Source organism: Amblyraja radiata, chromosome 8 (genome assembly GCF_010909765.2).
Source record: "Amblyraja radiata isolate CabotCenter1 chromosome 8, sAmbRad1.1.pri, whole genome shotgun sequence".
In the NCBI taxonomy this organism is placed as follows: domain Eukaryota; kingdom Metazoa; phylum Chordata; class Chondrichthyes; order Rajiformes; family Rajidae; genus Amblyraja; species Amblyraja radiata.
In genome coordinates, this window is record NC_045963.1 from 66108734 (window position 1) to 66134867 (window position 26134).

The 26134-nt window shown below is 41.4% G+C and overlaps 1 protein-coding gene across 2 annotated transcripts in view; it reads left to right on the top strand.

Moving 5' to 3' along the window:
* The window catches only part of adgb (androglobin), a 213904-nt gene that overhangs the window by 173957 nt on the left and 13813 nt on the right, over positions 1 to 26134 (top strand). For both annotated transcript variants that reach the window (XM_033026113.1, XM_033026114.1), the window contains 9 exons: positions 1954 to 2047; positions 2771 to 2905; positions 6186 to 6339; positions 6492 to 6679; positions 13071 to 13255; positions 15056 to 15243; positions 17119 to 17230; positions 21357 to 21514; positions 25527 to 25688. In XM_033026113.1, coding sequence (XP_032882004.1) covers positions 1954 to 2047; positions 2771 to 2905; positions 6186 to 6339; positions 6492 to 6679; positions 13071 to 13255; positions 15056 to 15243; positions 17119 to 17230; positions 21357 to 21514; positions 25527 to 25688 — 1376 coding nt within the window. The remainder of the gene's footprint in view (positions 1 to 1953; positions 2048 to 2770; positions 2906 to 6185; positions 6340 to 6491; positions 6680 to 13070; positions 13256 to 15055; positions 15244 to 17118; positions 17231 to 21356; positions 21515 to 25526; positions 25689 to 26134) is intronic.

Here is a 26134-nt window from a genome sequence, read left to right on the forward strand (position 1 = left end):
TCCTCAAGGGCCTTATCTGATTTTGTCTTCTTAAAGCTTGTGTACGTTTGCTTTTACTTTTTGATCAAATTTGTAACTTCTTTGGTCAGCCAAGGTTCCTTTAAGGGCCTGTCCCACTTGGCAATTTTTTCAGCGACTGCCAGCATCATTGACTGACTTATCAGGTCACCGAAAAATACATGGCGTGATGACGTATGACGTGGCGGTGACACGGCGTGATGATGTATGACGCGTGGTGTTTTTTCAAGTGTCCCAACATTTTTTCTGTCGCCGCTGGATTTTGAAATGTTCAAAATCTTTTGGTGACACTGATATGACGCCAGCAGTCGTCAAAAAATCGCCAATTGGGACAGGCTCTTTACTTCGACACCCTTATCCCTCCTCACTGAAACATGCAGTTCCTGAACTTTGTTCAACTGGCTTTTAAAAGATACCCATAGATTGATACCCAATAATTGCTCACAGAGTACTCCCACAACCTCATGCCTCGTAATGTTATAGTTTGCCTTACTCCTATCAAATATCTTCTTGCAAGTTCCAGCCTTCTCCCTTCTTCAAAACAATCTTCAAACTTGTGGAGGAAGGAACTGCAGATGCTGGTTTAAACCAAAGGTAAACACAAAATGCTGGAGTAACTCAGTAGGTCAGGCAGTATCTCGGAAAAAAAGTAATAGGCGACATTTCGGGTTGAGGCCCTTCTTCAGACTGAGAGTCAGGGGAAAGGGACACGAGTGATATAGACGGTGAAGTCGAGAGATATGAAACAAATGATTGACAGCACAGAGACACCCCTGAAAGTGCAACAAGACACCACTATTCCTTTTGTCCAGAGATGCTGCGTGACCCACTGAGTTACTCCAGTTTTTGTGTATATCTTCTGTTTAAACCAGCACCTGTAGTTCCATCCAACACATTTTCTCTGCTCCTCTGCAAATGGTGGTTGGCATCCATCTTTGTGATATTTAAGGCATTTCTCTAATACCTCCAAATACTGTTCATAATGTGGCCTAACTAAGATTAAATACATATTTGACATAATTTGTTTAATGGTCATTTCTACCCTTCTGGAAATGAACCCCAGTGCATGGTTTGTTTTTTTCCACAGCAATTCAAACCTAATATTATACATTATTCAGGCATTTTATTCCAATTGGCCCATGCTGGTATCAATACCTTATTTTGCAATATTATAGTCGTAGTCATAGAGTCATACCACATGAAAACAGGCCTTTCGGCCCAACCTGCCATATTAACCAGTTCCATATTGACTATCTTCACTAGCTCCATGTCTGTTTTGGGCCCATATCCCTCCAAACCTATCCTATCCATGTACCTGTCTAAATATTTCTGAAACGTTGCAATAGTGCCTGCAATTACTATTAATGATTTATGAATGTAACCATTTATTCCCAGTGTTCTTTTGCCCTATTTCACGACCTAATTGAATTGAATTGATTTTATTAGGGACATATTAATAAAACATTTGCATGTAATATGCAAGATTGTAGCCAGTAGCTCATTTCCATCTTTAGTCCCACACAAGATAAACACATCCCAAACAAGGTAAAAACAAAAGACAAAAACAAAAACAAAACAAACAATATGGTTGTCTGCCGAGTTTGCCCTTGACTCATACTCGCAGCATGGTCGTCACGAGGTCGTAGGTAGGCCGTGATGCTAGTCGTAGGTACTCGTGGCATCAAGTAGGTCGGGGCGTTTTTTCAACATGATGAAAAATGTCCACGAGTAAAAAAGGTTGTGAATTAGGCGGTGAAAGTGGGACAGGCCCTTTAGACTTTTGCTGTGCAGATAGTGTGTCCCTTTGTATTCTGCTTAGCAACTAGCAAATTGCAACCTTGCACTTCTCTAGATTGAAACTAATTTGAAATTGGTTCTTAATTCAGAAAATGTATGAGTGAATCTTGAAACACATATTCTTTTGTGTTAATACAGGAACAGTAGAAAATTTGTATTGCCAAGTTATCCTGGACGAGGTTTTCCATCTTCTAGATTTAAATCGGGAGCAAAATGGCTTGTTTTTACTTAGGTATGATGAATTAAATATGACTGAATCATGTATAGTTTTTGCAAAGCTATAATGTTTAATATAATGTTAAATATTCTTCATCAACATTTTCTATAATATAGCTTGGCTGAAGTAATGTATTTGAAGTATTGCCTCCTCTACTTAAAAGGTGTGTTGTATTCCTAAATAGAATGTGGAAATGAGAATCAGGGATTAAAATACGAACACAGGAAAAAAAGTCCAAACATTTGTTCAGGAATGGAAATTTCTTGAGGCAGCGTTTCCTGTAAATCCCTTCGATGGTGGGGGCATTGATACTGGCCAATGTACAGCATCTTTCTGCAGTCTCCTGTGTTCCTGAGCTTTGGAATTACTGAACCAGGCCATGATGCAACAGGCCAATATGCTCCCCACTTTTAGAAATTTCATAAGAGCATTTGGCAACATGTCGAATCTTCTTAAACTTCTGAGAGAGCAGTGGAATTGGTGAGATTACTGTGAGGTTACATCAAATGTGCTGGGCCCAGGACAGATTATCAGAGATATGTACTGAATGAGACAGTACTGAATGTGTAAAGAATGTGTACTAAATGAGATTGAAGCTTACCAAAAGAGTTAGTAGGTTACAGATAGATCTTGTTAAAGCCTTTAACAAGGGCTTTAACAAGATTTAGTGACTTCAGACGGGTGCAAACATGGGACGGTATTTCACATGCGTTCATTCTTCTTTTTGTGTTTTTCAAGGTATCTGTTTAATAAAAATCCAAAACAGGCAGAAATGTATCCTTATTATAATGATGAGCAGACCAGGACAGTGTACGCTGACTACACAGTCTCATACAGTGATCAGTCTCCCCGCTTCTGGTTTCTGATATTCAGGTATGAACTGAAGTTATGTTCCTCAGAAACTTACTTGAGATTTTCTTTCGTGTTCCTCTTGAATATAGGAGCAAGGAGGTCCTACTGCAGTTATACAGGGCCCTGGTGAGACAACACCTGGAGTATTGTGTGCTGTTTTGGTCTCCTAATTGGAGGAAGGACATTCTTGCTATTGAGGGAGTGCAGCATAGGTTCACCAGGGTAATTCCTGGGATGGTGGGACTGAGATATGATGAAAGAATGGGTCGACTGGGCTTGTATTCACTATAATTTAGAAGGATGAGAGGGTCTTCTTATAGACATATAGAATTCTTAAGGGATTGGACAGGTTAGATGCAGGAAAAATGTTTCCGATGTTGGGGGAGTCCAGAACCAGGGGTCACAGTTTAAGAATAAGGGTAGGCCATTTAGGACTGAAATGAAGAAAAACCTTTTCACCCAGAGAGTTATGAATCTGTGGAATTCACTGCCACAGAAGGCAGTGAAGGCCAATTCACTGGATGTTTTCAAGAGAGAGTTATATTTAGCACTTAAGGCTAATGGAATCAACAAATATGGGAGAAAAGTAGGAACCGGGTACTGATTTTGAATGATCGGCCATGATCATATTGAATGGTGGTGCTGGCTCGAAGGGCTGAATGCACCTATTTTATATGATTCTATGGTTCTGAGAGTTCCATTCCTGTTTTTTGTGGATCCTGTGGTGGTTAATGAGGCCAATGAGGGAAATGCAGACTCTTCCACAGATGGGGGTTGGATGTGGCTGATGTGGTAGGAAAATTGGTAGTTTCTGAGGTTCGTGAGCTCAGAATAGTGTGCTTGTTAGTTAGATACACACCAAATCTGTGCCGATCACATTATTCTGAACCAGCACATCAATTGTGAGGATGTTAGATTGCAAGAGGTTATTGAAGTGGGTTTGCTGATCTTTCCAGTGAATTTTGAGACATTTAAAACATTTTCTCATGATAATTTTCCAATGCTCCACCAGCCACATGCATATCTTCTGTGTTCACGGGCGCGAGATTATCAATCCAATCCAGAATGCTACCTTCTCCACTTTGAGCTGTAGTGGGAAAGAAGTTCTCGGGAGTCAGTGAGAATGTTGTATTTCTTCCAGGGAGCTTTGACCACATCTTTTCAACTTTTCTCTATCCACCTGATAATCTCTCCCCCAGGCAGAGCTTAGAATAGTGTTGTGTGATGAAGAATGGACCAGGACATTGACTGCACAGGCTCATACAGTGATCAGACTCCCTGCTACTGGTTTATGCCATTCAGGTATAAACTGAAATTATGTTCCTCAGATGTTCCTCAGGACACATGATGTTGGTGTTGAGCCTCACCAACATAGCTAGACCTTGGTACAGTCGGGAATGTTAGACTGCAAGAGGTTACAGAAATGGTACCTGCAAATTAGTGAGGAGGATCATGTCGGCTCTGTGTGTCTTTTGTTGATTCTAAATGCAATACAGGTTGACGACAGATGGACCCTGTCCATCTCAGTTTCTTGCATTGTTATGGTATTATTGTGTAGTTCCAAAATAATTTCAATGAACAGTCAATGGCCAAACACACCATTTGCAGGTCTGTTGACAGACATAGCCCTGTCCAGAAACGAAAAGGCGAACATTGTTCCCAAAAGAAACACAAGCGAAAAAGATAGTTTTTTTTAACAAACTGTTTAATCCGGATTTATTTTCTTAACCATATTTAAATGTCCTCAGCTCCCATGGTTAAAAGCATGCTTTCTATCAAGGCTCATTCATCAGATACGCAAGAGACTGCAATGTTGTAATCTGGAGACAAAAACAAAACTGCTGAGGGAAACCTAGTCAAAGTGTGCAGTTTAAAGAACCTGATTATCTGAATTTAGACTTTTAGGCTTCAGAGATATAGTGCGGAAACAGGCCCTTTGGCCCACCGAATCTGTGCCGTCCTGCGATCACCGCATACACTAGCGCTATCCTACACACTTGGGACAATTTACAATTTTACTGAAGCCATTTAAACCTACAAACCTGTACGTCTTGGAGTGTGGGAGGAAACCTGAGATCTCGGAGAAAACCCACACATGTCACTGGGAGAACGTACAAACTCTGTACAAACAGCACCCGAAGTTAGGATCAAACCCGGGTCCTCTGGTGCTGTAAGGCAGCAACTCTACCGCTACGGTGTGAACTATACATTCGAGTTCCTCCAATTGATTTCTGTAATGTGCTAGAGACACGGAGGCCCTAACCTCTGGCCAGTAAGCTACATTCTCATTGTGATTAAATACCTGGTCAGTTACATGTCACTGACATTGAAGAACCCTGCACCAGGTAAGAAATGATGCTGCGGTTGAATGTAAGGAAACAGCAGTGGGGACCTCAGGTAGTTGCTTGTTAACAGAAACAACTTTAACATGGATCCAAGTTTAAACATATTTGTCAATCATACTGAGAATTTTTATGTGAATTTACAGTGAATTTTGACTTTTTTAGTGTTCAAAGCTATTTTGCAATGTTTCTCAAACTTTAATGTTTTATTTCCTGGGACTCTTACCTGATTTTGAATGTTTTGAGTCACTAAAAACACTTTAAGCAATCAGGGGTTTGTCGTCTGTGCCTATCAAAAACTTTTTTCAAAGAAACACCACAAAATGTAATTCAGCGGTTCAGGCAATAACTGGAGATAATGGATGGGACATTGGATAGATAGTTTAGAATGATGTTGGCCAGGCAGGTGGGACAAGTGTAGATAGGGCATGTTAATCCACATGGGCATGTTAGGCCGAAGGTCCTGTTTCCATGCTCTATGATTTTATGAGATTTCGGTTTGGGACCCTTCTTCAGACTTCAGAAAAAAATACTTTTCCCTCTTGTTTTGTGGGTGGTGCTTGGGTTGCCTCTCCTTCAGAGATGATACAATCCAGTTACAGTAGAGAAGGCTGTACAGAACTGCACAGAATTTTGCCATCAAGGATTCCACAAAGTGGTTTCCAGAAGTGGTCACTAGGAGGTTCATGAAAGGGGAGTCCTTATCTTGATTGGATTCCAGAACCAAGCCGTCAGTGCTTAACCACAAAATCTGAGCCATTTAATTATCCCATGGAATCATTTATATAGTTTTTCATCCTGCTAACACGTACCTTAATATCCTCCTCGGTCATAACCTCCCACGGTAAACCATCACTTCAACAGTTTGTGTGTTGGATGCCTATGTTGAAATGTCTTGTTTGACATTGCCTACACACAATATGCTTTGACTGCCTGACCAAGTTCTGTTTAATCTGCAGGGAAATATTCTTCTTGTCAGAGGACATGCTGGTGGTGCCTAAGGTTTACACTTTGTTGTCGACCTATGTTCTGCATGTGGTCAACAATGACACAGGAGAGGAAATTCCTCGGGTTTTTCAAAAGGTGGCTCCTCATGTCTATACCAAAAATAAGGTAGGACAAGGAAATCTCAAAAAACTGCTCACCAATATTGGGAAAAATGTACCTTTCTTCACCAAACTTGAACTTTAGGCTATGAATCATTGTATTCACAAAATCAACTTGCATCATTGCCTAACACTGCAATGTTTTAATTTTCTATACAGACTGGATATACATTCGTGGCTGAAGCTCAGTCCGGAGCTTTCACACTCTCCTCCGGTAAATGGAAGATGCGTTTGATCGGCTCCTGTCATCCTCTTCCCATCCTCTCAAGTGAGCCCGTGAACAACAACTTTACAATGAAGGAGATTAAATCGTACTACATTCCAAATGACAAACACCTTATCTTCAGGTAGCCATTAAGAAAGCTTTGCTTTACAGTTTAACCTTGAAAATGCCAGAAGTCTTTGGAAAATAATTTTGAGATGAATTCCTAAACTGGCCATTGATTGCGTTTCATAAGATGAAAGTCTTGTAAAATATGATCTATGACTGGTGAATAAGATGGAATGTCAGGAACAATGTGACTTCAGACCAAGGTCAGAGACTCAGTTTTTACCTGAATTCAGAACAAAAGAAACACAACTTTCCAGTTTAATTTGAAGTACAAATGGAATGAAATATAAATTCTGTTTGGAATTATTGAAAAAAAGAGAAAAACTATGGGGAAAAAACCTTTTCAATGCTGAAATGATCTTCAAATACTACAGCCCTGAGAGAAGACATCTATTTGGCTTATGCCAACTGCAGCCTATTGAAAGGCCTAACCAATTAGTCCCATGCTATTTTCCTGTACATTTCCTCCCTTCAGTATAATCCAAGCCTTGTTTGGAAGGTTGTAGCTACTTTCATCAATTTTTTCACCAGCTGCATTTCAGATCATTGCAACTCACCTTTTAAAAATTATTTTCTGATGTTCATGTTCCTGTCTTTTTTGCCAAGTGTACTCGGGTCACTGTTTCTTTTGCCACTGTAAACAGATTCTCCTTTGTTATTTCATCAAAACCCTTCAGTTTTGAATACACTGATCACATCTCCTCTTAACCTTTTCTTCTCTAAGAATAAAGACATACCTTTCTTGCCACATAACTGAAATCCCACATTCATTGCACAATTCCAGTGCATTTTCACGACTTCCTCGCCAGGACCTTGACATTCTTTCTCAAGTGTCCCACCCAAAATTAGCCAATGTACTCTGGCAAGCCAAACAGTTTAAAATATTTTATGGAACAGTGAGTAATTACTAACTTTGTTGCTTATTCCCCTGTTAATAAAACCAAGGTATGTCTTTTGAGCAGCCTTCTTCTGCCATCTTCAAAGCTTTGTATTTATCTCATCCAAGTTTTCACAATCTGCTCCAATTCCCCTTGCATTTTGGTAAGATTTGTCCCATCTTCTTAATAAAATGCAAAGCTTTAATCTCACTTGGCACTTTTCTACTTATTTCACCTTGCCTGTAAGTCTACCTCATGTTATCTCCTCACTATTCAAACCATTTCTGAATTCTGCATTACCTATTTTTTTTTAAATGGTGCTCTATGCACACATTTAAGTTTATTAATGTATATCAAAGAGAGAAGAGGTCTGACAGCTGACTCATGGGCAACAATACCTTACCCCATCTTGAAAAACAGCCGATCACCGGTACCTTTTGGTTTGTGTTAGTTTCATATCAATGTGATCGATCTTTTTAATCCTATCGGTTTCAGTTATTATGTGCTAGTTTATCAAATGTCTATTGAAAGTCCATTTCCACCTTGTCAGTAAATTTACTAATCCTCTACATAACATAATCAAAGAGGTAATCGGTCATAAAACATAATTTGCTTTCCACATGTTTATGCTGGCTTTCTTTTAATGACCTGAATTGTTTTCATATAACAATTATTGTTTTCCTAGGCTATTGGTTGAGAAACATTCACCACCACCTCTATTATATTGGTTGATCGATGATTGCCAGATTTATCTCTTGACCCTTTCCAAAATTGGGATGTAACATTTGTAGCTGTCGTTCACTGGCAACAGGATTGGATGATGGATGATTGGATATTATGGAGCAGTTTGAATTTCTGCCATTACTTCTTACAACAATTTGGGATCTATCCCAAGGAGGCCGGATAATTATTTTCAAACACCATTCACTTTTAAGCACCACTTCCATATCTACTTTTTTCACTGTTCAGTGTTGCTCCCCTTGTGTTGCCTTCATAGAATCTCCTCTGGTAATGATAGATGCAAAGTACTCATTTAATGTGTCAGCATTCAAACCCACGGCATCATATTTTCAGTCACTAATAATTCCCGAGAAAGATTAATTAACAATCCACTGTTAAAGATCCTCTGGGGAAGCATGATCATTGCATGCTAGAACTTTGCACACAGTTTGAAACTGAAAAAAACATTGTCATAAACTGAAATGAAGATAATTATGATGGAATAGTTGGGCTGGAGAAATAGATTCAAAGTTCAAGTCATTAAAAAAAATATTTCATTATTTTCAACAAAGATATGGCAGGGCAGGATTTTATTTCTTGGAACGCAGGAGACTGAGAGGTGATCTTAAAGTGATATAATAAAATGGGGGACATAAATAGGACTGGAGGCTTGTGACTAGTGGGGTGCCTCAGGGATCTGTGCTCAACCCATTGCTGATATTGGTTTATATCAACGATTTGGATGAGAATTGACAAGGTGTGATGAGTAAGTACGCAGATGACACGAAAGTGGGTGGAATTGGAGATAGCGAAGATGGCTATCAAAAATTACAGTAGGATATTGATCAGCTTGGCAGATGGGTGGACAAATGGTTAATGGAGTTCAATGCTGATAAGTACGAGTTGTTGCATTTTGGGAAGTCAGGACTGTTGCAGTGAATAGCAAGGCCCTGGGGAGTGTTGTAGAGCAGAGCAAGCTCGGACTGCAGGTATATAGTTCACAGAAAGTGGCATCACAGGTAGATAGAATGGTCAAGACAGGTTTCAGTACATTGGCTGCATCTGGAGAATTTTGTTCACTTTTGGTCAGCCTTCTATTGGAAGGCTCGTTAAGCTAGAAAGAGTTCCGTCAAGATTAATGAGGATGTTGCCAGGACTTGATGGCCTGCACTACAGGGAGAGGTTTGGCAGGCTAGGACTTTATTCCTTGGAGCACAAGCGGCTGCGGGGTGATCTTACAGAGGTGTATAAAATTATGATAGAAATAAGTAGGGTGAATGCACAAAGTCTTTTGCCCAGAGTCGGTTATCAACAGCCAGAAAACTTAGGTTTAAGGTGAGAGGAAAAAGATTTAATAGAACCTAAAGGGCCTGTCGCGATTTTTTCGGCGACTGCTGGCGTCATCTCAGTGTCGCTAAAAGATTTTGAGCATTTCAAAATTCAGCAGCGACAAAAAAAATGTTGCGACACTTGAAAAAACACTGAGTATCATACATCATCACGCAGCGTCAAGCCGCATCACCACCGTGTCACGCTGCATCACCACCGTGTCACGCCGCATCATGCCGCAAATTTTTCGATGATCTGATATGTCGGTCAATGATGCCGGAAGTTGCCGAAAAAAATCACTAAGTGGGACTGACCCTTAAGGGGCAATTTTTTCACACAGTGGGTGGTCTGTATATGAAACAAGCTCCCAAGGAAGTAGTTGAGGCAGGTACTATAATCCATATCATATAACTATTAAAAGTCTGATCTTGGATATGGATGTGTTTGTTCGTGTGTATGTTTGTTCGTGTGTGTGTTTGTTTATTTGTGTATAATCACATCTTCACGAAAAAACGATGCGCTAACGGTAACATTTTTACATATTCCGGTCGAGATTTTTTTCCATGGAGTCTGAAATCACCTTATCAGAAAACGTCATGCTTTATTTCTTCTTATTAATGAAAATGTTAAAAAATCGGACAAAACTTTGAAATAAAAAAGACTTTCTTTCGCTGATGACGTCACAATGGGTCTGCGCAGTCTTGCTCCCGCTGCGAGTGAAATCACCACCCCTCCCTCCTCCCCCCACCCCTCACTCCTCCCTCCATTGTTTAAAAGACGCAGAAAGAACGAGCAAGTCGGGCCCTAGATTGAAGCCGTCGAACTCGCAGTCAATCCTTAGGTTGACGCCCGCTCACGTTCCCCCCCGCTCCTCCCCGTTGCTCTCACCTTCTCCCCGCTCCCCCCTGCTCCCTGCTATTCCCCACTCCCCGCTGCTCCCCGGCCGCCCGCCCGCCCCCCTCCTCCTCTTTCCCCTCCTCCTCTCCCTGCCCTCCTCCTCTCCCTGCCCTCCTCCTCACCCTCACTTCTCCTCTCCCGTCCCCCCTCTCCCCCTCCTCCTCTCACCCCTCCTCTACCCCCTCCCCCAACCTCCTCTCCCACCCCTCCTCTTCCTCTCCCCCTCCTCTCCCCTCCCCTCTTCCCCCTCCTCTCCCCTCCCCTCCCCTCTCCCCCCCCTCCTCTCCCACCCCCTCCCCTCCCCCCCCTCCCTCCACCCCCTCCCTCCTCCCCCCCTCTCTCTCCTCTCCCCGCCTCTCTCCTCGTCACCCCCGCTCTCTCCTTCTCCCCGCCTCTCTCCCTGCCTTACTCCGCCCCTCTCTCCTCACCCTCTCTGCCCCTCTCTCTCTGCCCTCTCTCTCTCTCTCTACCCCCTCTCCCTCTCTAGACGCTCCTGAGTTGGGGTCTATGCATGAGTGGATAAGGCAGGGATGGTGTAAAAGGATCAAATGAATAATATTAATATAATATCAATGGGGGTGGTTAGTGTGTGTGTGACGCTGTGCCCCCCCCCCGGAACCGCGAGTTGTTGGGAGGGGACCCAACGGGTCCCACTTGGCCTAGTAACTATTAAAAGTCTGATCTTGGATGTGTGTGTATTTGTTTGTTTGTGTGTTGTCACATCTTCGGGAAAAAACAATGCGGTAACGGTAAAAAATTTACATATTCCAGTAGAGATTTTTTCCCATGGAGTCCAAAATCGCCTTATCTGAGAATTACATGCATTATTTCTCAAGTTATTACTGAAAATGTTCAAAAATCGGACAAAACTGAAATAAAAACGACTGTCTTTCACTGATGACATCACAATGGATCTGCGTGACGTCACCCCTCCACCTTCCCGCTCCTCCCCGCTGCTCCCCACTCCCCCAGCCGCTCCCGGGCCGCCCGCTCCAATCCCCTCATCATCTCCCCCCTCCTCCTCTCCCCTCTCCTCTCCCATCCTCCTCCTCGCCATCCCCCCTCCTCCTCTCCACGCCTCGCCCCCCTCTCTCACCCCCTTTCTCCCCCCTCTCTCCCCCCCCTCACTCCCTGGCCTCTCTCTACCACCCTCTCTCTCCCCCCTAACTCTCGCCCCCTCTCTCTCTCCCCCTCCTCCTCTCCCCCTCCTCCTCTTCCCACTTTCCTCTCCCCACCTTCCTCTCCCCCCCATCCTCTCCCCCCATCCTCTGTGCCCCTCTTCCTCTCCCCTCCTATACACCCTCTCTCTCCCCCCCTCCCTCTCTCTACCCCTCCCTCTTCTCCCCCTTTCTCCCCACCCCCCCCTCTCTCCCCCTTTTAACTGCGCGTTGAGGGGACGGGTCCCAACGAGTCCCACTTGGTCTAGTAACTTTTAAAAGGCATTTGGACAAGTAGATCGGTAGGAAATATCTAGAGGGATGTGGGCCAAATGCAAGCATATATGACTAGTGTAGCTGGGGCATCTTAGTCGGCATGGGTAAGTTGGGCAGAAAGGCCTATTTCTGTGATGTATAACTGTCTGACTCTATGGAACAATGAATGCACAGTCTTTTTTCCACAGTCTAGCTCCACAATCAATAATTACAACACATACTTTTAAGGTGATGGGGGGGAAATTTTAATAAGAACCTGAGGGAATCTTTTTCACACGGAGAGTAGTGGGTATATAAAGTAAGCTGCCAGATGAGGTGGTTGAGGCAGGTACAGTAATAACATCTGGACAAGTATATCTGGACAAGCTTCCATTATCATCAATAAATAATCTCTATTTCAGGTGATGGATATACTTTGGCTGGCATTCTGCTGTGAACAGTGGAGAAAGTGTTTGGTTCAACATTCCATACAAAAGATGGGACCTTTGGCTGTGCTTCAAAGGCCTTGAACCTTTGACGATATGACCGAGTTATCAAAGTGCAGGTTCTGAGCTGCACCTAACTGTTAATTCCTAGTACTAGATTACACACTGTTGCAGTAGCTTCTCTTGCTAATCTTCCATACTACTTCGGCAGTTTGAGGAGCAGCTCCCAATTTTTATTGCAGAATATACTGAATCTATATTAGGTAGGAAAGGTGAAGTCAACTCACTTTGAATGATTGCCCTTTGGTGAAAAAGATGGGTCACAAATGGTTTATGATGGCACATAATAATTTTTGAATCCCTTCAGGTTCAGAGGGCTTCACTGAACTGCAACACGTTTGTATATGTAGGAAAATTATCTTGAAGAACATTTGCAAGATGGACTGAACAATGTTGCAATAGCAATTGAAATATTGATCTTTTAGTCATTGATTCATTTAGTCTTGTTTTGTTCAAACAACAGATCTCTGTCTACCATCTAGTTCCTTCTAGACCCTACCTCTAATCTCATAACACATCTGATTGCAAGGAACTGATGGCCAATATCTGGCTGCCAGAAACCTTACCATTAAGGAGCTGGAATCGTAGCTCAAGACAGCCAATTTTTTAACCCGATCTCTTTTTAACTTGGCATTTTGTTTTTTTTTCACTAATACCCATTACAGGTTTCAGATTAATGTGAATTTGATGCACTTATCAACCATACACGTCCAAACTTCCAAGCCAGATGTGTACATCAAGATACAAATCCTCGATCAAGACAAAGAAGTAGCCAAAGCAACTGGAAAAGGCCAAGCTGTCATTCCTTCATTTATGTTTTACCAAAGCTTAGGACGTTCTTTTCTGCAGAGTAAGTGTGCGTCTCTACAAGTCTGTTTTAATGTCCCATTCCTTATCACCCACTTATACACTTATAGTGGCAGATTATTATATCGTTCAAGAGATTGCTCCCTCGAGCCACTCTGAGAAAACATGGGGTGAGGAGAGTGTTGTTTTACGCATGGGAGCTCTCCACGAGACCTTCAAAACCTCTTGAAAGATAAATCTTCATAACGCAGTCTTTTGATTAATAGTTTCTTTATTGCTGAAGAAAAACAGTACCATGCCTCCTCCGAACAGCTATTTTAGTGCAAGAATCCCAGCATCAAACACGCCCCCGACTACGTAATAAATCCCACCCACATAATTACAGGCAGAAAAAATTTAAAGGCAAATGCCACAATTTATGACATACAAAATTAAGCCAAATGGCCACTACAACACTTCTTCATAGTTGTTTTTAGTTATGACATCTAAATAAAACACTAGGTACAGGTTTATCAACAGGAAAAATCCTTTTAACATTGTATTGTATTGTATTTAATTTATTAGCCAAGTATGTAAAAACATACAAGGAATTTGATTTGCCATACAGTCATACCAAAATAGCAACAATACACACAAGTATATAAAAGTTAACATAAACATCCACCACAGTGGCTTCGCCACATTCCTCTCTGTGATGGAAGGCAATAAAGTATTTTCTTCTTTCCTCCTTAATCTCCCGCATCCGGTGATTGAAGCTCCTGCGTCGGAGTGATTGAAGCTCCCGCATCAGGGCAAAGTCCTCAGGCTCCCGTGGTTTGAGCTCCCGAAGTTGATCCCTGACAAAGGGATTGCAAGCACAACAATGTTAAGTCCACAGGCTCCCGCGGTTGAAGCTCCCAGCGAGGCCGCCAGCTCCATGATGTTAGGCTGCAGCGCAGACGGAGATACAATACGGAAAAAGTCGCATCTCCATTGATGAAAGATATAAAAAAGTTTCCCATATAATACAAAACTAAAGATACACTAAAACATACTTTTAACAACGGACTATAAACAACAAAGAAGGAAAAAGACGAGAGAGACCTTTGGCGAGGCAGCCATCATTCTGCGCCACCTGGTGGCCTCAACCCCTTCTTGAAAGCAGAATTAATTCAATTTCCAAGGAACAACTTGAGAATCCTACTATGCAGGAGGAAACAATTTGACTTTTTTTAAAACAGTATTGAATTATCTAGTTTGTATCTTACCCTTGTTCCATCCTCTTAGTCCTGACATATTCTTCACATCAAATATTTATCAAATTTCCTTTTGATAGTTGCGATTGAGACTCCTTCAACCGTCCTTTCGTGTAAAAATCACAATACCACAGGAGATTACTGCATATTTTTTTCTTAAATACCTGGCTTTTGTCAAATTTTCATAATTTATTCCTTGAAAAATTGAAATCATCAACATACAATCATCAACATGCATGTAACAAATACAGACATCTGTAATTGTAGAAGTGATTATTGGGAGCAAAGTTTAATGCTTGGACCTCGGGAGATGTTCCATTTCACCAAAATGTTTCAAGTCTGTTCTGGCATTGTTTCATAGATTTTACATTCTGTAACAAAGAGTGCCACAAAAATGAGGCTTGCATATTATTGCAGTCCTAGAACTGTATGGCGAGTTGCATCTGTGCTGCCTTCTGAAAGCTCCCCAATTAATCCCAGTTCTTTGCTCTTTCTTTATGCCTTTTAATTTTTCTCTTTTTCATGGAACTTTTTTTACATTAAATTTGCAATCACCAATCACTTAGACTGTGCACTGTTGATAATAATTCATTTATATTTGCTTTTAGAATCTTCAGTTAAACAACCTGAAACTCTTGCTGTACAGGGAGGCTCCAAGAAGTCTGCAAGTACTTCGAGCAGAATAGGGAGAGGTTCCTTGAGGTCAGGAAGTGATCGGAGAGTATCTCCTTTAAAAGACGAAAGCAGCTCCATTCTGACTCCATTCACTGAGGACATCCATGAGGCTGCGGAAGTGGTAAGTGCTGTGTGGCTTCCCTTTCCACTGCATGCTAAGGACCAAGAATTCCAACACACTTGGGAATGAGCTCAAAAATGGTTTTCCAAGTAACAATACGAAGACAAGAGCAATCAACTTCAATAAATGAAAATCAGAAAAACAAACTGCACATGGTGAAAATCTGAATTAAAAACAGGAAATAGTGGATACACTCAGCGATTCAAGGTGCATCAAAAGAAAGAGAAGCAGCATATATTTTACTCCACTACTCACATCTTCCCATCTCCAACCCTTTTCGCCAGAGACCGTTCCCTCCGCAACTTTCTGGTTAACTCATCCATTCCCACCCAAACCACCCCCTCCCCAGATACCTTCCTCTGGAATTGTAGGACATGCAACACCTGTCCCAATACCTCCTCCCTCGACTCTGTCCAGGGACCCCGACAGTCCATTTCAGGTTAGGGAGAAATTAATTTGCACCTCCTCCAACCTCATCTACTGTACCTATTGTTCAAGATGCGCACTCTTATACATCGGCGAGACCGAACGTAGACTGAGCGAATGTTTCACTGAACACCTTTGCTCAGTCTGCCTGGACCTACCTGATCTCCCGTTACACTTTAATTCCCCTTCCCATTCCCACACTGACCTTTCTGTCCTAGGCCTCCTCCATTGGCCGAGTGAGGCTAAACGAAAATTGGATGAACATCATCTCATATTTCGCTTGGGCAGCTTAGAACCCAGTGGTATGAGTTTGATTTCTCCGTCCCTCCCCCTCCCAAATCGTACCAGCTTCAAAGTTGTCTTGTTGAGTCTCATTGTCAGTACTCATTCTCACCTAGCACACAGCTAACAATGACCTGTTTCCTTTATCATTGCTACTTTTTTGCTTATCTTTTATTAATTTGTTCTATATCTCTCTACATCACTGTCTATATCTCTTGTTTCCCTTTCCTCTGATCTCAGTCTGAAGAAGGGTCTCGACCAGAAACGTCACCTATCCCTTTTCTCCAGAGATGCTGTCTGACCCGCTGAGTTACTCCAGCTTTTTGTGTCTATCTTCGGTTTAAACCAGCATCTGCAGTTCCTTCCGACACAGTAAATGTAGTTGACTGTTTTCCCTCTATAACAGGATGACATTCATTCATTCAGAGTTGATGTTAAGAGTCCCTTGCTCACACAAAAGGATATAGGAAATTGGAACGGGGAAAAAGCAGGAACGGGGTCCTGATTTTAGATGATCAGCCATGTGCTGGCTCAAAGGGCCAAATGGCCTACTCCTGCACCTATTTTTCTACATTTCTATGAAACTATTCCTTTTCCCCATTAAACTCTCCCCCATCTGTCTGTGGCTTTGGAACTAGGTGTACTGAAAGTTTCAAAAAAGTGTTATTGTGGCAAGGATATTAAAGGTTCCTGGACAGCCATGACCCCTCTGAATAGCTTGAACAGCTGAAGGGTTCTGCTCCTGTGTTCCTTATGTTGCAAGAAGCAGCTAGTTCATTTCAACCCTGCCACTGTGCCACAAATGAAACCTAAAACTGGAATTACTTTCACAGTTCATCCCAATGCCTCCTATAACTTTGCCAAAGCAGTCCATAAAGCTGGGATGGGCTGAGATTTCAGAAGGTAAATGTTAGAACTCATTGTCTAAATTCACTCCCTTGTTCCGACAATATTTTGTACTTCGGGAATTTTTAAATTTAGAAGAAGTGATGGTCTAACTCTTCAAGCTTTGGCAAATGTAGTCATCTTTTAATGAGATTATTTGAAGTTTCAATTTGTCTTGGTTACTTAGTTTGAACAAAATGTGCAAGAATATATGAAATTATAAGAACCAATCCCTCACCTGATGGTAATGTTACTGTATATTAACACTTTGATATTTCACAGACTCACAAATACAAAATTCAGGCATTAGTTCTGCACAATAGCTGGCCACTAAATGAAGCCGAATTAACCTTTGCTGAATCGCAAACGGATTTGGACAACAGTGAAGTTACAGGTAAAGTTCTCTTTATTGGTTTGAAGGAATGAATGTTTATGACAAAGCGTTTTGTGATAGCCAAGCTGATTTATTTTTAATTGCTATTTTTTATGTGCAATTCTCACAATATAATAGATGAAAGCTTAATGCACAGAAAATCTATCCTTCATCTGCCTATATCATTGACGTTCCAACTATAGGACCATTTTTGGGGAATCCAAGCCAAGTTGAGTTTTTTGTACAATTTAGTACAGTGAGATACAAGTACAGAGAAAATCTTGCTTGCAGCAGCATCACAGATGCATAGACTCAGACAATGCACAAAATCTCAAGCCCTGAAACTCCCGAGAACTTCTCAATCTTCTGATTGAAGACTGTCGTACAACACTTCCCCATTAATAGCTGTGCATTTAACTGAATAAAACCCAGGCTGCAGAATTCTCTTTGTAAGCCTTTCCTTTCCCCTCCTCTAAAATATTCCTTAAAATTGCCTTTTTGATCAACCTATCTGAGACAAATTCTTGAATGATTCTCACAAGGCCCTAAGTATCCACGTTCACTGTGTTTCTGTAATGACATTTATCAGAATATCTTGATTTTTACATCAGATGTTAAGGGAGATTTGTTGGTTTAAAAATACCTAGTTTGCATTCCTGTTGTCTGACGACATGTACAAGCTGTGAGAAAGAATACAATTGGACCATGTCTATTCGTTCTTTTTTATCTGGTGATCTTCAATTGCACCGGATTGACTGCAAAGCCTTGGAGTATTAAAGTAATTAATTTGAGAAGGAAACAAGCAATTTACTTGTCTGTTTTAATAAACCAGAATATTAAACACCAAAAGAGAACAAGGAGAGTACTCTGAAGCCACTATCACCAATTGCGAGACCGTAACAACACCCACAGCTCCTAAAACGCATGCCTTCCCCTTTTTCTTTAAAGTGCCCTCAACTTCTGTGAGTTCCTGACTGTGGAATTAGATGTACCCCAGCACTCTCACCCAATCCCTCTCCCAATACTCACATCACCACTCTATCCCCTCATCGAGTTATGTACTCTTCCCTGGATTCTTCCTCCCTTAGTTTAAGAAAAAATCCTGGCAATGGTTTCATAAGGTCATAAGTGATTGGAGCAGAATTAGGTCATTCGGCCCATCAAGTCTATGTCATTCAATCATGGCTGATCTATCTCTCCTAACCCCATTCTCCTACCTTCTCCCCATAAACTCTGACACCTGTACGAATCAAGAATCTATCTATCTCTGCCTTAAAGATATCCACTGACGTCCTCCACAGCCATCTGTGGCAAAGAATTCCATAGATTCACCACCCGCTGACTAAAGAAATTCCTCCTCATCTCCTTCCTGAAGCAATGTCCTCTAATTCTGAGCCTATGACCTCTAGACCTAAACTCTCCAACTCCCACTCTTTCCCAGCTCATTTGTGAATAATAGAATGGGAGAAACTCTAAACGACTTTCCTAGTCATGGCTTTCCTCAAAATAAATCCCCTACTACTCCAGCATTTGAAGAATTCAAGCCTGGGAATAAATTAATACCCTTTAATATAATAAATATATATTTCACAGTCATAGAGTCAGTCATACATTGTGGAAACAGTCCCAACTTGCCCACACCGACCAATATGTCCCATCTACACATCCCTAAAGGAAGTACAGTTATTTTATAAATACTTTAGTCAGGGGATATGGCGAGAAGGCAGGAAAGGGGTACTGATTGTGGATGGCCTACTCCTGCACCTATTGTCTATTGTCTATTATGGATTCAGTCCATTCTCAATGATACTTTACATGGGGATAATTATTTACAATTTGGGGTTTTCTTTCATTTGGTTAAAACATATTTTAGATGCTTAAGCGGAAGTCTGAAAGAATTATATAATTTGATTTCTTAGAACATGTTCTGGTACAGAATGTCGTGGAACAAATAATTGAGAAAAGCTAATTTATATTTTATGCAATAGACACAGGTTAGTTTGCTATCTCACAGTGAGTATCCTCAGGGAAAGAAAGGATATCATATAGAATTTGCTATCAAGTTTGAGGATAATATATTTACTTACAAATTTGGGGTCTGGAAAAGTACTACAGTTATAAGCTACAAACAGAGGTTGATCATATCAGATGAAAGGAAGCAGTTTAAAAAGGTGCCAAATGATAAGCCTAAGGAAGGCCATGAAGTTTTTTCAAATTTCAGCAAAGAATAATCAAGAAATATAAATATAAAGTTGACAAATATTTTTAAAATAGTTTTAAGTGCTTTCTAACATATATAAAAAAAGATGACTGTGGATTCCTTGTAGGCACAGAATGGACAAAGGACTGATAATAAATTGAACAGATATTTTGAATCAGACCTCACTGTAGAAAATATACAGGGCAAGCAGCACATTGTTGGGAACTAAGGAACTAATGAGAGTTAAAAAGTTAAATTGATTACTATTAGAGAAGAATAAACACCATAACTAATAATGGAACTAAGCTGTGAACTCAATATCACAATTTTAAGAGGTGGCTGCAAAAATAGTGAATTAAACTAATTTGTGTTTCTAAAATTGCTCAAATTCTAAAATAGTCACTGTAGATTAAAAGCAAATGTAAACCTTGAAAGAAAAAAACAAGAAAAAAACAGAGCTACTGTTTGACTAATAGAACTTTTGGTGTGGAAATGCCGAAATGTGTTCTGAAGAACATGATAACAGAACACTTTGAAAATCAAGGTGTATAAATAGTCAACTAGGTGTTTTGGAAATAGACACAAAATGCTGGAATAACTCAATGGGACGGTCAGCAGATCTGGATAAAAGGAATAGATGATGTTTCAGGTCAAGACCCTTCTTTAAACTGAGAGTCAGGGTGGATGGAAACTAGGGGTTTTAAAAGATGTTTGAGAAAGGGGCTTTTGCAATAAGTGAAGGAGATTCAAGCAATTGGATATGAGGCTATTTAGGAAGTTGTTGTATAAATGTAATGCATGTAGAGGAGAGATTCATAACATAGTTTTTGTTGTTGTTATTTATTCCTATTTATGTCTTTACTTGTTCGGAACAAATAAACAAATCAAATCAAATCAAATAGTTTTGGGATTGGTAATGAACAGATCATTCTTAGGATGAAGGTTGTAACTGGCAAAGTGCCTTTCTAGTGTGAGAGGGCCCTGAGTTTTTACTCCATGTTGGCTAGGTAGGAAAGTAAACTGTGGGAGGAACCTAGAAGCTGCAAAGAAGAATGAAAAATGATTGGGCAAGAAGGTATCAAAGTGAGCATGAAGCCAGGACGTGTGATATGAACTATTTAAACTGGGAAACCAAAAGGCTTAAGGAAGGAAAATTGTACCGGGGATATATTACTGTCAACGCATTAGAGGGGCGGTGAGGAAATTTACTTTTCCCAGAAGGTGGTGGAGGTCTGCAACTCGCTGCAAGGGACTGTTATCACGTGTTCTTAGATGTGTGTACTTAAAGAACCACGACCTGCTGGTCATGAACCAGGTGCTGCAGGGAAGGGTTAAGCCTTACTCAGCTCACATCAATATTGATTGAGGAAATACGCAAAATGGTGGAGTAACTCAGCGGGTCGGGCAGCATCCTTTTTCAGACTGAAGAAGTGTTCCGACTCAAAACGTTTCGGGTCAGCACCCATTTTCAGACTGAAGATGTGTTCCGACTCAAAACGTCACCTAGCCGTTCTCCAGGGATGCTGCCTGACCCGCTGAGTTTTGTGCCTTTCCAGCATCTGCAGTAACTTGATTCTCCTCAATACTGGGTGAATAGCCTTCCCAATGTTTTAAAATGTCATTCCTCCTCACTTTTCTGAGCCATGAGATATAGGGCTATGGAGAGGGAGTGGAACGGATGCCGATTATTTGTGGTCGGATTGAAGGGACCCGGTGAGCCTCAGCCAGTGAAGTTGTGGCTTTTCATGTCTTATGTTAAACTGTAGTGCCATCTACTGTACAAGTTTAGCATTTCTATTGTGTTATTAATTGAGCTCCTTGGTTAAAGTTTGAATTAGTTATTTTTAAGACTGGCAAATACTTTGGGTAAGCTTTCAGATAACACAGTATATATTCTCTGTGAAGCCATCTTGTTCTTACTGTGATATTAATGCTTTGGATTCCCAGAGAAGAACACTGGCCCTAGTTCAGAGACTGATGAGTCAAAGCACACACCAACGGCAAGACATACCAGGAAAGGAAAGGACAAGAGTGACAAGAGTGACAAGATTGATAAGAGTGACAAAGGAAAAGAAAAAACCTCACAACACAAGACAGATATTCCGGTATTTTTTATTCTATTAATTTGTGGAACAGGCAATAAAGAATCATTGCTTCACATCAATGTGTTTGAAGGAAAGGGTTTGTGATGTAGAATCAATGACAATATCTAGAAATTCTAGTTCATTCTGAAGGTCTCGGCCCTTCCTCCAGCCTGAATCAGACATATAATGGCACCTACACACAAAGTGCTGGAATAACTCAGTGGGTCAGGCAGCATCTCTGGAGAAAAAGGATGGGTGACATTTCGGGTCGGGGCCCTTCAAAAAAAACATCACAGTCTGAAGAAGGATCCCGGCCCAAAATGTCACTGCTAAATTGAGAAGTGATTTGGCTAAAGTGGGCGGGAAACAGCATCCTGAAGTTAAATCTGTATTAGGGCAATGCACAGCATTTTCGAAGATTCAAAGCATCTGGCGAACTATGCCCCTGCAAAGAATGGGTGGGACTGCAAAATCCAGATGTGGGCAAATGAAAAGAGCTCAGAAAGTGGGATAAAGAAATAACGGGGGGCTGTCAGTGACAGATAGCTTAATATATTCGTGAAAGAGCATATAGGAGGGAATTTAGGAAAGCAAATGGAGGGTATGGAAGAACCCTGGCAAGTGAAATCTAAGCAAATCTGAAGATGTTTACAGGTACCTAATGAGCAAGAGTATATCTTTGGAAAAATTGACGTCCATTATGGATCAAAAGGGTCATCTGTTTGTGGAGGTTGAGGATTTAGTACACTTATGCCCCTGTCCCACTTAGCAAACCTGAATGGAAACCTCTGGTGACCTTGCGCCCCACCCAAGGTTTCAATGAGTCGCCAGAGGTTTTGGTCACTCGCCTGGAAAGCCTCCACCGATGCGTGAGCTGTATCTACTGACCAAAGATCCTACAGGATCTTTGCTACCAACCGCACACACACACACACACAAACACATAGCGATGGTGGAGGTCAGGGACAGCGGAGGAGCGTTGTCTGCGCGATGAAGAGGAAGGTAAACGACTGCCACAGAGCACGGTAAGTCCTTTAGAGAGCGCGGGAGGGAGGGAGAGAAGGGGAAAGAAGGGGAGAGAAGGACAGAGAAGGGAAGAGAAGGGGTGAGAGAAGAAGGGGAGAGAGAAGGGGGGGGGTGCGAAGAAGTGGTGACAGTTTTAAGAAGTTTAATAAAGTTAGCGGGCATTTTACCTTCCAGCGGATCTTCTAGGTCCCGAAAACCAAAGATCCTTGCTGAATCTTTGCTGAAAGCTCCTTTTGAGCCAATCAAAATGGCCGGTCAGCGAAGGGGATTGCCTTCGACTGCCTGTAAGTAAATAGCAACCCCACTCCACCGGCTTCGACCAAACGGCAACCTATTCTTAGTCGAAGCGGTTTTGAATTTATTGAAATAATCGCAGGAACATAGAAGAAGCCTCGACCACGCGGAAACCACTTTCGACCATTAGGGAGAGTGACCAATTCAGGTTTCCGTTCAGGTTTCCTAAGTGGGACAGGGGCTTTATGATAAATGTTTTGCTGCTGTCTTCACAAAACCAGAATATGATGCAGTTGTTGTTATTGAGGAGGAATTGTGAAATATTACATGGGATAAATATGATGAAAGGCAGAGTATTAAGGGGCTTAGCATTTGTGAAATGAGAAAAAATCACCAGTCCAGATGAAATGTGCATAAAGCTGATAAAAGAAGCAAAAGAAGCAAATGAGGAAAAGGTTATAATTTTTCAATCCTCCACGATGCTCAAGGTTGAGAGGATTGTTATGCTATGCCACCATTTGAAAAAGGCAAAAAATTGGGGTAATGACAGGCCATTTAGTGCAATTTCAGTGGTGGCCAAATTATTGGGATCCATTTTGAGTATACTGTATAGTTTCACACAGATAAGCACAGATGAATCAGGAACAGTCAGCATGGATATGTTCATTGAAAGTTGATTTCCGACTAGCTTGAATTGATTTTTGGAGACATTAACAAGGCAATTAATTGTGTTCAACGAAGTCTACATGGATTTTTGCATGAGTTTTCATAAGATTGCACAAAGAAGGCTAGCTGAAAAAATAAAGGCCTGGAGATCCAAGGGGAAGCGGTGAATCGGGTCCAAATTTGTCTCAGTAATAGGAAAGAAAGAATAGTGCTCGACAAATGCTTTTGGGACTGAAATTATGCTATCAGCAGGAGCCCAATACTCTTTTGTTTAACTCAGAATAATAAAGCACAGGAATAGGCCTCTTATCCCATTATATTTGTGCCAACCATGTTGTTGAGTCAACCATCAACTGGGATGTCAGGACTTTCATATGAAGAAAGACTGGATAGACTCGGCTTGTACTCGCTAGAATTTAGAAGGTTGAGGGGGGATCTTATAGATACTTACAAAATTGTTAAGGGGTTGGACAGGCTAGATTGTTCCCGATGTTGGGGAAATCCAGAACAAGGGATCACAGTTTAAGGATCAGGGGGAAATCTTTTAGGACCGAGATGAGAAAAACATTTTTCACACAGAGTGGTGAATCTCTGGAATTCTCTGCCACAGAAGGTAGTTGAGGCCAGTTCATTGGCTATATTTAAAAGGGAGTTAGATGTGGCCCTTGTGGCTAAAGGGATGGAGAGAAGGCAGGTACGGGTTACTGAGTTGGATGATCAGCCATGATGATATTGAATGGCGGTGCAGGCCCAAAGGGCCGAATGCCCTATTCCTGCAACTATTTTCTATGTTTCTTTATCGCATTTGCCTGCATATGGTCTATATCCTTACATTCCCTGCCTCTTCCTGTGCTGATCCAAATGCTTCTTAAATGCCACTATCGTATCTGCTTGCATCACCACCCCTGGCAGCATATAAAAGGGACCCAACACTCTGTGTAAAAATGAATTTACTCCCCACATCCCCTTTAAACGGTTCCCCTTTTAGCTGAAAGCTATGCCCTCTATTATTTGAATTTTCGACCCTGGGAAAAAAAAATCCAACTGTCGAGTTATGCCTCTCATGCGTCTAAATACTTCCATCAGGTCTCCCCTCAGCCTCCAATGTTCCAGAGAACCAATCCAAGTGTATCCAACCTCTCCTGACAGCCCATACCCTTTAATTCAGACCGAATCCTGGTAAAACTTTACCTCACCCTCACCAAAGCATGTACTGTGGTGACCAGGGCTACACACAAAACTCCAAATGTGGCCTAACCAACATTTTATACTGCTGTAAAATGACTTCTGAGGAAGGGTATCGACCCAAAACTTCACCTATTCCTTTGCTCCATAGATGCTTCCTCACCCGCTAAATTTCCCCAGCATTATTGTCTACTTTCCCTATGATAAAGGTAATCATGCTATATGCATTATTTAGTACCCTATCCACATGTATTGCTTTTTTTCTGGGAGCAATAGACTTGTACCCCAAGATCCATCTGTACATCAATGCTTATTGGGGTCCTGCCATTAACTTTCCTCTTACTTTTAACCTCCCAACTTGGCCAGATTAAACCCCACCTGCATTTTGCCACTCATGTTTCCAAATAGTGCTTCAATGCATCATTATGTTGAAGGTTACCCTGAGATCCCTTCTTGGCTAATAAGTAGTCATCTTGGCACCTGATGTACAATGTTATCTCGTCTTTGCCCATGATCAATCCCATTCTTTCCCTTCACCACGTTAGTGCTATTTGCTATCTGTCAGTCCAAAAATATCTAAATATTTTGATCGCTCATCTCACTACAATACTCTGTGGAGTACATAAGGTCATGAAGCGAATTTACTTTTGATTTCCCCCTTTATTGCTTAAAGTAACTTTAATTTGTTTTCCTTTAAATTGATTTTTTTAAATTGAATTAACTGGAGTGGTTTCTCATATCATGTGACAAAGTAAATTCTGCAGAAGTCTCTCACAGAATGGCAAATTATCTCCAGTCCTACCATTTATTAAACTTTGTTTCAACCTTCCTGATTACTTTGGAATGTTTATTAATGTGTGATGTGATGTTCAAAGCACCAGTTTACTTGAAGTGTACAGTGTATAATTTTAATGTTTTTCAGGCGTGGCAAATTGATTCAACTAAACCTCATTTCACACTCCACTACGTTGTTGACTATGGTGAAAGTGACAGTGTCGAAATTAAGAAAGACACCAGTCGACAGGATGAAATTCAGGCTATGAAACGAGCCTGGGAGGCTGCAGAACCTGGAAGAGCTTTCAAGGTAATTCACATGAATCAACTAATGTCTTGATCTTGGTGAGGATGTCAATGATCTGTGCGCTCATTCAATTGATAAAAATAGTTTATTTTAGACTTTAGAGAAAGCAGCGCAGAAACGGGCCCTTTGGCCCACCAAGTCCACGACGATCAGCAATCACCCTGCGCACTAACACTATTCTACACACTAGGGGCAATTTTACAATGTGGGCGGAAACCGGCAGACCCAGAGAAAACCCACGCGGTCACAGGGAGAACATACAAACTCCGTACAGACAGCACCCGTAGTCAGGATCGAACCCAGGTCTCTGGCAACTCTCCCGCTGTGTCATTGTGCCACCCTTGTTGTAAAAAAGGTATTAACTAGCACCTGTATATCCATTATGACCTCAGGATCTCCAAAATACATCATGAATAAAGTCTTATTTTAAACAGAGTTTGTATTTTAGG